The sequence below is a fragment of the Gekko japonicus genome, unplaced genomic scaffold (assembly GCF_001447785.1).
Source record: "Gekko japonicus isolate JY-2015 unplaced genomic scaffold, Gekko_japonicus_V1.1 scaffold3730, whole genome shotgun sequence".
NCBI lineage: Eukaryota > Metazoa > Chordata > Lepidosauria > Squamata > Gekkonidae > Gekko > Gekko japonicus.
The window spans coordinates 65,852-76,793 of record NW_015175481.1 but is presented as its reverse complement, the minus strand read 5'-3'; the positions used below and the strand labels follow the sequence as shown (position 1 = coordinate 76,793).

Here is a 10,942-nt window from a genome sequence, read left to right as displayed (position 1 = left end):
CCCCCTGTGAGGCCAAAACTCCCCCTCCCCCCCCCCCCAATAGCTAGCAATCCAAAAGTGTCCAGTGGCACCTTTAAAGCCAAGTTTTATTCAGGCACAAGCTCTCCCTCCTCTGTGAGGACAGATCTGCACGTCCCCCCCCCCATAGCTAGCAATCCAAAAGTGTCCAGTGGCACCTTTATGGCCAAGTTTTATTCAGGCACAAGCTCTCCCTCCTCTGCGAGGACAGATCTGCACGTCCCCCCCCAATAGCTAGCAATCCAAAACAGTCCAGTGGAGCCTGAGTGGTGGGTGTTGCCTTCTGGCACACTTCCAGCGATGCCAGGGGGTGTGGCATATGCAAATAAGTTATGCTAATGAGTTATGCTAATGAGCTCCTGCACCTCTCTTTTTACTGGAAAAGGATGAATGGAAGCAAATGCTTCCTTTCAGCCGGGGAAGAGCCTTGGGGGGGGAGGCTTATGCCCAAGGGTGGGCTTTGGGGAAGGATTAGAAGCTAGGGGAACCGGAGTGGCACCACGTGGGAGTTCTCTGTTCGCACTTCGGGTTGGCGTCAACGGCTGCCTCTTCATCCTGCAGCTTCCACTCCTTTCTTCACTCGAACTCGGCGGAGGCCGTGGCCATGGGCCTGCTGAAGCAGTTCGAAGGGATGCAGCTCCCCGCCGCCTCGGAGCTGGAGTGGCTCGTGCCGGAGCGCGACGCCCCGCAGAAGGTAGGGTTCTTCCGGAGCTGTGCCAGCCGGCGGTCCCGAGTGCGGGTCCCGCCTGCCCTCTGCAGACCGAACCTCTCCCCTTAGGACAGGCCAGATGAGAGTACGACCGCCATAGTCCTCTTCGATGCTCCCTCTAAACTGTGGAGCCTTGTGAGCAAAAATCCTACTTGGCAAGCCCCTGGCGTTAAAATTGTGAGCGAGCGACTCGCCTGCTGCATAAATTAGTCAGCTCCGGAGCCCTCCTTCCTGAGCGAAGACAAAATCGGGTAAGCCGGAGGCTAAGAAACTGAGCTAGCTCACACCAACTCAGCTTAGGGGGAACGCTGGCCCTCTTTCTCCTCCTCGGCCGTCTTGTTTATATTTTTGTTATCATTTCGGTTTGTGGATCGCGCCAGAGACATGCAAAGCCCCTGACCGGTAACTCGCTGTTGGTTTTCAGGGCTCAAGGCTGACCCTTAAAAAGCTCTTTAAGAGGCCCAAGTGGTATAAGAAAAGGCAGCTTTCCAAAAAGCTACTGCTGGTAATGTCCAATGGGGGAGTGTGTGTGTGTTCACCGTGTTTTCTAACAGCCTTTATTAAAATCCCATTTGGGGTGCCATGGTGTGTTTGTGTGGGTATGTGGTGTGCCATGGTGTGTGGCGTGTGGCGTGTGGCGTGGCTGCACTCCTCGGACGAAGGGGCTGGGCTTCAAGTAGAACTCCATAAGCATGGCTGTTCGCTCTCTTTGGAGCTGTGGTGGCTCAAGTGGTTAAGATGCTGAACTGCAGGCTGTGGAAGGTCGGTAATTCAGCAGTCCGAGACCCGAGTGCCGCATGACGGAGTGAGCTCCTGTCTCTAGTTCCAGCTCCTGCCAACCTAGCAGTATTTGGGAGAGGAGCTTGGAGCTGCGGTGGCTCAAGTGGTTAAGACGCTGAACTGCAGGCTGTGGAAGGTCAGTAGTTCAGCAGTTCGAGACCTGGGTGCCACATGATGGAATGAGCTCCCATCTCTAGTTCCAGCTCCTGCCAACCTAGCAGTTCGAAAGCAAGAAATTGCAAGTAGATAAATAGGGACCACTTCGGTGGGAAGGTAACAGCGTTCTGTGCGCCTTGCTGGCCACATGACCACGGAAACATCTTCTGACAGCGCTGGCTCTTCGGCTTTGAAACAGAGATGTACCCTAGAGTCGGATTCGACTGGCTTTCGAGCAAGGGAACCTTTACCTTTACCTTTCACTCTCTTTGAGTCAAGAGGTTGCAAATTCATGCCCAGCCAACGGTAATTCGGCAGTTCCAGACTGCAGGTTTTGACCCACTCTTCATTAGGAAGAACCTCCTGACAGTGAGAGTGGTTCCTCAGTGGGACAGGCTCTGACAGCCATGCTGATTCTGTGAACTCAGGCAGGTCACAAGAAGGGGAGGGCAGGAAGGGTACCTGTTGAGACTGGGTCTGTGTTTATGAACAGGAAAGAAGTGAGGTTAAACATAAACAGGGCATGGTTTCCTGTCCTGAAAAACACAAAAGGCTCTGCATCTGACAGTAGCACTACAGATAAGATTAGAAGTTCAACAGCCAATCCACCTGCAAAAGAACCTCCTCAGGAAACAACCCATATGCAAAAGAACCTCCGCAGGAAAACAGCCAATCCATATACGAAAGAACCTCCTCAGGAAAGCTCCTCCATTAGCATGTTTCACAGCCTGGGGAACTCCTACATGAGAATGACTCAGCCCTACCCCACCTTCCCGAGTAGAGATAAATTACCTGCCTACCATTTTTCTTCTCACACTGACACAGAGAGTACTCCCTCTTTCTGTGTCATACCTTTGAGGATGCCAGTCACAGCTACTAGCGAAACGTCAGGTCCTACAGTGCCAAGACCATGGCCAGACAGCCCGGGAAATCCACAACAGCTCTGTGATCTTTGTCGGTGGTGGAATTTGACACAGTGGGGTTGCACGCCAGATCAGTGGCAGAAGGAAAGGCAGGAGTGTAGTTGGAAGAGGAGTGCTTCACACCCAGATGCTCACAGCATGAACATGGAACACAAACTCTACACGTAGAATTCAGTGTGAGAATCTCCCTTTGCCAGCCACTCTTCCTGCCAGAGACACCGACACCACCTTGATATATTCTGTTTCCCTCTCTTTGAGGGATTTTCTAGGAAGGCTGAAGCGTCTTTAGTTGATGGGTCAGTCAGGGGGGCCTCTACCTGTGACCTTAATTCCCAGGCAGGAATAGAAGCATTTAAAGTGTTCATGTGCCCACCTCCACAGAGGCCTCGTCACAAGGGCCAGAGCTTGGGACCAAGGATGACGGTGGAGCAGGCCTTTCAGTGTCACTGAGTGGGGCCAAGTATCCGTGCGTCCGCACGGCTTCTCCCCTGGCTAGCAGATAAGGAGTAGATTATCCGGCGTAAGCAAATCCAAGTGCGTTCGCTGAATGCCTCCTTCAGGTTGCAAAATTGGATGTAGCAGTGCAGAGTCCGCATGCAATCGATATTGGGTTAAATGTTTTTTTTTTTTTTAAATTGGCCTTGTAAGCACAGGAGCTTTTTCACGGTATCCCCGATCACATTTCCCGGTGAAGGACAAACTGTCGTTCAAGCCAATGACAAAGATGATCTGACGCCAGTGGTCACAGGAGAAAGAAACTTCACTTACAAAAGTAGAAGCACATCTTACATGACATATTCCTGTACGTGCATTTAACTTATTGCGAACAGATTAGCTCCCCAAAAGGTGAACTTGCTACATCTCCAAGCCCAGGTAGGAGAGAGAAGAAGTCCTATATAAGATGAAACACAGAAGGCCAGCGAGGCTCAACATCTAAGCGATGAGAGGCGGGTGGGGCCGACTGCCAAGGGCACCCGAGTGAGCGGATTCTCTTAACCCTTTCCCTCCCAGATCCTCCTGCAGGCAGAGTTGCAGTATCCAACCATCAATGCTCTGTAGGAGAGCCCGAGGTCCTGAAAGTCACCGTTTTGTACATGTGTGTGTGTGGAGTGTCAGAAACAGAACAGCCATGTTTACAACTTGCTGCACATTAAAGGCCCATCCAAAGCCTGTGCCTTTTCGTACTGCCGAAAGTGACTAATAGCACCAGCTTGAGCCCGTATAACGCGGCTGACGGGCCACACCAGCTTCCCCTGCTGCCGTTTCTCGCCTCACCCCCTTGCTAATCAGTCCGGCATCAGCTTTGCAGGCAGGCCTTTGTTGCGTGACCCACGGTTCTGCTCTCTGGCTTCCCGGAAGATGCTCTTATTCTCCAGTTGCCACAGCTTAAGAGTGTCGGCACCCATTCTGGCGCCGCTGACGGACCGCCTGATTGCTCTTGGGGTTTTGGGCCGCTGTGTGACACACAGAGTGTGGGACTGGATAGGCCATTGGTCTGATCCAACATGGCTTCTCTTACGTTCTTATCCTTTTCAAAAATGGCTTAGTTTCTGTCAAGGGGAAGTTGTTGTTGTTTTCAACAGCTGACAGATGCCGTCTGGCAGGATTCTGTTTTGGTAACCAGAAGAACTGATTGGCCCCTGTGTGAAACAGAATGCTGGACTGCGGGGACCACTGGTCTGATCCAGCACATCTCTTCTGATGTTCTTATGAAGGACTCGGCCTCTCTGGCGTGTTGTGGTTCCTCCAGAGGAACTGGCTGGCCACTGTGTGAGATGGGATGCTGGACTAGATAGACCCCTGGTCTGATCCAGCAGGGCTCTTCTGATGTTCTTATGAAGGCCTCGGCCTCTCTGCCCTGTTGTGGTCCCTCCAGAGGAACTGGTTGGCCCCTCTGTGAGACAGGATGGTGGACTAGATGGACCCCTGGTCTGATCCAGCAGGGCTCTTCTGATGTTCTTAAGAACATAAGAGATGCCAATGTTGGATCAGGCCAAAGGCCCATCCAGTCCAACACTCTGTATCACACAGTGACCAGAAATACCAGTGCCATCAAGAGGTCCACCAGTGGGGCCAGGACATTAGAAGCCCTCCCACTGTTGACCCCCCCAAGCACCAAGATGACAGAGCATCCCTTGCCCCAGAGTCCCTATCTATACCTTGTGGCTAATAACCACTGATGGACCTCTGCTCCATATGCTTATTTAATTCCCTTTTGAAGCCGTCCATGCTTGTAGCCGCCACCACTTCCTGTGGCAGTGAATTCCAAGTGTTAATCACTCTTTGGGTGAAGAAGTACTTCCTTTTATCTTATGAAGGACTCAGCCTCTCTGCCCTGTTGTGGTCCCTCCAGAGGAACTGGAGGAACTGGCTGGCCACTGTGTGAGACAGGATGCCGAGCTAGGTGGACTATTGGGCTGATCCAACAGGGTTTTTTTATGTTCTTATGTTCAGGGAAGAACAGCAGCCATTTCAGTTGCAACTAAAGTTCTCAGTGCACTAATTCTATGTACAGTTTTATTAGTATAAATAACTGCGCATTCATCTCAAGGTATGTAGTAACAGTTCTCCCTTTTCCTCTTCTTTGGGGTCTTGAGTAGAACAGAGGCTCTCCAGGGGGATGGGAAAACGGGTCCCACTTTGAGCCACATTTGCCGGGTGAAACGGGGACACCCCGGTGCTGCCCGTGGGTGTGGTGGCGCTGACCTTCCCTCCCTCTGTCCTCTTGCAGCTGTTGCCGATTCCGGATTCCGTGCCCATCTCCCCCGATGATGGGGAACATGCCGATATCTACAAACTGCGAATCCGGGTCCGGGGGAACCTGGAATGGGCCCCCCCACGACCGCAGATCATCTTCAACATTCATCCGGCACCAACGTAAGAAGACCGGCTGCTTTGAGCCGGTGGCAGAGTGTGCGTGTGCATGTGCGTATGTGTACCAGCCCCCTCTTTGGCGATGGAAACATGCTTGAAACAGGGCTTGTCTCAAGGACAGCAAAAAGGGATCGCCTTCAAAGCCGCCTCACGGGAGTGTTTCGCGGTCTAGCCCTGTCCTCTGCCCATTGGTCCTCACTGTCCCGCCCTCTGCCTGAGCACGTCTGGTCATGTCGCTTTATTGGCTTCCAGGAAAAATCCATGTTTTCCTCAACTGTTTGGAGAAATCTTTGGCCACGATCCAGGTTGCTGTTATGGAAGAGCAGTCCCAGAATTGCGCCGCTTTTGGTTCTGCCTACCATAATGGCGCATGGCTCCATTGCAACAAGTTCATGGCGGGTTATCATTATTTAATTATTTAATTCATTGATACCCTGCCCTATCTCACGATTCCCTGTTCAAATGCTGCAGCCCAATCACACAATATGATTTTTAACAATTCAGCCAGTTGTTGTAGTGGTTAAGTGCGCGGACTCTAATCTGGGAGAACCGGGTTGGATTCCACTTGCACCTGGCTGGCTTACCTTGGCCAAGCCGTAGTTCTGATAAGAGCTGTTCTTGAAAAAGAGCTGTTTCTGTCAAGAGCTCTCTCAGCCCCACCTACCTCACAGGGTGTCTGTTGTGAGGAGGGGAAGGGAACGGAGTTTGTAAGCCATTCTGAGACACCTTTGGGTACTGAAGGGCGGGGTATAAATCCAATCTCCTCTTCTTCTTCTTTACTGCACAGCAGCTGCAGGGAATGGCTTTTTAAATGTCGGTGGGGGGCGAGTTGGCTTAGGAAGCAACGGGGGGGGGTGAGCCCCTCCTTCCCACACAATGTGTTTCTGAGCCGAACTGATATTTTAAAAAGCTGTTTCCTGCAGCTGCTGTAGGGCTGCAGGGAAAGTGACTCGGATCCCATCATTACAAGTCATATTGTCGTTTGACCCCCAAATCCTCGTACGAGCGTCCCTAGCGGACCAGCATTAAGAAATGTTTAGTAGTGGTGGGCATAAGTTTTGTTTGTTTTATCATCACTGTTTTGTCTCTGGATAGGCGGAAAGTGACTGTGGCAAAGCAGAATTACCGCTGTGCAGGCTGCGGGATCAGGACGGACCCTGGTGAGTTCTGGAGACTCTTATCTTTGCTCGTGTCTTTGATCTGAAAGGCTCGGCACGGTTCAGATCTTCACAGGCAGGGCTGGCGATTCCGTCTGTGAAGGAATGGACCTAGAAGGCTTCCCTGTTACTTCAGGTTGGTCCCTGGGAGATCAGGAAGCCCTGCAGCCATCCCAAGTTTCTGCTCAGCAACGCCATCCCTTCCTCTAACCCATATTGCTGTTCAAGGGCCACCTGGTTGCCACCAATGTTCCCTCTAAGCTGTGAAGTCCTGTGAGCAAAGATTCTACTTTGTGAGCTACTGGCATTAAAGTTGTGAGCGAGCGTTTTGGCTGCTGCATAAATTAGTTTGCTCTGGAGCCTTCCTTTCTGAGCTAAGGCAAAAAATGTGTTTGCCAGAGGCTAAAAAATTGTGAGCTAGCTCACACTAACTCAGCTTAGAGGGAACACTGGTTGCCACACTGGTTGTCATGCTTCTACCTGCTAGTACAGAGGCATTCTATCACAACTTCATGATTTTGAGCTATCATGCTCCAGAGATGGTGAGCTTACTTGCTGCCCCTCTCCGTTACTACACTTCAGGTAGCAAGATCAGGCATGGTGTGTTTCCGGAGATCAGACCTAAGAGCATTCAAAATATAAGGAAGTTTAATACATGAATAAAAATAATACACATGGTACGTTCAAGCATTCAGACTGAGCAAGGGTACAAAGAAAAGGTGAAAACATGCAGTCCTCTCATCCTTTTCCCTATGCTCAGTAGTTACCATAAACAATGTTTAAAGAGGACAGGCTGGTATTCCTTGGAGGAAGTGGCAGCATTTCAAGCTTGGCATTCCCGTAGTTCTTATGATTGGGACTTCTCCCCATTGTGCCTTGTGCTACTCATGATGGAAGAGCAGCTTCTTTGTATACAGAGAATGTATAACCTCCCCTTGAGAGAGTCTCTTTTCTGTGCCCCAGTCATTCAACCCTTCCTGCCACAAGAGGAAGGGTTTACTATGTAGCAACTTGGCTCTTAGCGGTCTCTGAACTGTTGAATGTGACTTTTTAGCAGGACATTGTTCTACTTGGGCCAGAGCCATTAGCATATGTAAGCCCTAAAGTACTCCACACCTTGGGGCTTGGTGGCTCATCCCCCTCTTCCCTGCAAGGAATGAGTTTGCTGCCGGGTTTCATCACATGCAAGAGAGTGCAGTCACAGTGACTGAAATATTGGGGTGCATTCTTGGATGGAGGCGTGTTTCTGTACCAGGGATCCCCAGCCACGGCGCCTGACAACACCTTTCCTAGTGTCCACCAAATGTCTTTGTAAAGTGGGGGATGAAAAGTGGGGCTTTTGCCCAGCACGGCTTCCGGTTGTCACTGGGGATTTGATCTGCTGTGCAGATTTTTAAAGATGTGGCTTAGAAAGTGGCTGGCCACCACAGCACAAGGGACTTCACTGTGTGACTCGAGGTAAGCGGGTAAAGCAAAAAGGGAGGACAGAACACCGAGATAAAGCTTTACAAATTATAATAAATTAAATAAAACACTTATTTGCATAGCTGAGCACTTTCGCCTTTCACACCTATAAAGGTACATAAATGTAACATCCCAACGCCAGCGGTAATGGCTCAGGCACACAGATTAGCGCACGCAGGCACTTGACGGAATTTCAAGCAACAAGGTGCTGTTTTTCCTGTTCTCGCAGGCACACGATAATTTGTGATAAGTGCGGTTTTTCTTGTGCGCACAGGCATCATGTGATTTGTACGATAAGCATAAACGTCCGCTCTATTCTGCCATGGTCAGGCCTCACCTGGAGTCCTGTGTCCAGTTTTGGGCACCACATTTCAGGAAGGATGTTGACAAGCTCGAGCGTATCCAGAAGAGGGCAACCAGGATGGCGAGAGGGTTGGAATCCAAGTCTTACGAGGAAAGGCTGAAAGAGGTGGGTCTGTTTAGCCTGGGAAAGAGAAGGCTTAGAGGGGACACGATTGCAGTCTTCAGGTATTTGAAGGGCTGTCATGTAGAAGATGGAGCAGATCTCTTCTCTCTTGCTCCGGATTGCAAGACTAAGTCTAATGGGTGGAAATGACAAGGGAGTCGTTACCAGCTATATATCAGGAGACACTTCCTGACTGTAAGAGTGGTTGAGCAGTGGAACAGACTGCCTCAGGAGGTGGTGGATGCCCCTTCGCTGGACGTTTTCAAGCGGAGGCTGGACGACCATCTCTCGGGTATGTTGTAGGGCTATCTTTTGGTTGTGCTTCTGCAGAGTGCAGGGGGTTGGACTAGATGACCTGCAAGGTCCCTTCCAACTCTCACATTCTATTATTCTATGATAAGTTCCGAAAGGAAATAATTAAAGACGGAGTGTCTGTTATTATATAACGCTGAAACAGGCCTCCAGAGCAACTTGATTAGGAGCCATTGCACGTGGACAATATTCAAGTAGGCATAAATTACCGTGTACCTGACAGCACCGGAAAAAACAGCACCTTGTTGCTTTAAATTCTGTTGAGTGCCCGTGTGCACTGTTTTGTGCATCTTAGCCATTACTGCTGGCGTTTGGATGTTACATTTACTTATGTTTATAAGTGTAAAAGGTGACAGTGTCAGGCTATAAATATATGTGTGTATAGCTTGTGACGGTTTGTCTTGGTGTCCGATCCTCCCTTTTTGCTTTACACACGCTTGGGAGTCTTTCCATTCTCATATGGAGGTAAGTGGTGGCAGCAGGCATTTCCTGGCCATTTACTTATGTTTATAAGTGTAAAAGGTGACAACGTCAGGCTATAAATATACATGTATATAGCTTGTAACCCTATCCTCCCATTTTGCTTTACACACACTTGGGAGTCTTTCCATTCTCATCTGGAGGTAAGTGGTGGCAGCAGGCATCTCCTGGCCAGCTTCACCTCCTGCAGCAGCCGTCTTGTGGCTGCACCCACGATGCTGTATCAGAATTCCAGAGGTGCCCGCGGGCCCTAAAAGTCTGGAGGCCCTGCTCCATACCATTTATACACGCAGCATGCTGTACAGAATCAGGGCTCCCAACGCAGCCTTCTCCGGCTATACCTTCTCCTTGTTCTTGACACGATTGGGTAGACTGAGCCCCGACTCCCCGGAAGAAGGCTAAAAGCCCTTTCCTCCCTCCCTCCCACCTCCCTGCCTCGGGGACTCGCAGATTACATCAAGCGCATGCGCTACTGTGAGTACCTGGGCAAATACTTCTGCCAGTGCTGCCACGAGAACGCCCAGGTGGTCATCCCCAGCCGCATCCTGTGCAAGTGGGACTTCAGCAAGTACTACGTCAGCAATTTCTCCAAGGACCTGCTGAGCAAGATCTGGAGCGACCCTCTCTTCAACGTGCAGGACATCAACGCCTCCCTCTACCGCAAGGTCAAGCCGCTCAACCAAGTCCGAGTAAGTAAGGCGGAGTCTGGGGAACCTGTTGTGTCCCACTTGGGTTGCCTTGGTTTCCTCGCAAAGGATCCTGGGAGTCATAGTCGGGCAAAGCTGCTGAGATTTGTAAATTAGAAACACAGTTCTCGGGATTCCCGCAAGAGGAGGAACAACTGCTAAGCCCGCCTGAAGTGCGGACATGCCCCGATGGTGGCGGGAAAGCAGCAAGCGAGGAGGAGGGACCCTGTCACGTATGCTGAGAATAGCGGAAAGGCATAAACTCGGCATCTCGTATCTCCTGATTGTCTAAATTTGGGAGATCTTTCCCCCCACAATTTCCACATGACTTCCCTGCCTCCTTCCTCCCACTGCAACCCCCAGTGCTGCTCCTGGGGGTTGGAGGACCCCGGGAATAGCTTGGGGGATGGCCAGAGCTCTGTGGGCGTAAGACACAGGGAGGGGGGAAACAAACCTGGCCCAGAAACTGGAATCAAGAACCACAAGGCTAAGAAAGAAGTCTGATAAAGGGCCAATATCAAAAACCTATAGTATACAAAAATACATGTATTTATTAGAAAGGCAGTTAAAAACAAATAAGGGCCGAATGAAAGCCTCGTTGAAAAGTCCAAGTGGCCTGAACACAAGGGTCAAACAGTTTGACCTCTGAAGAAGGCCCCCAATAGGGCGGAAACGGGTCAGGCCATGTGTCTCAGCCCCTGTGTTCAGGCCACTTGAACTTTTTAACAAGGCTTTCCTTGGGCCCTTGTATGTTTTTAATTATGTCATTTCCTGCGGGAGCGCACAGGAGCAAAGCTCCGGCAGTAAGGAGCCCAGGGGGCGGGCACATGCAACAAGCCCTGCCCTTACTCCCAGTGGGGCCACGAGGAGCAAGAAGTAGCCAGGTAAGTTGCAGAGCCGCCCCCTTCCCCCCCCCC

General features: G+C 50.8%; 1 protein-coding gene across 1 annotated transcript in view; it reads left to right on the top strand.

The window, feature by feature from the left end:
- RUBCN (RUN domain and cysteine-rich domain containing, Beclin 1-interacting protein) overlaps positions 1-10,942 on the top strand; it is a gene marked incomplete at both ends in the record, with an annotated part of 50,334 nt that overhangs the window by 32,962 nt on the left and 6,430 nt on the right. The window contains 4 exons of the mRNA XM_015425971.1: positions 580-712; positions 5,318-5,463; positions 6,556-6,620; positions 9,790-10,028. Of these exons, the coding sequence (XP_015281457.1) occupies positions 580-712; positions 5,318-5,463; positions 6,556-6,620; positions 9,790-10,028 (583 nt within the window). The remainder of the gene's footprint in view (positions 1-579; positions 713-5,317; positions 5,464-6,555; positions 6,621-9,789; positions 10,029-10,942) is intronic.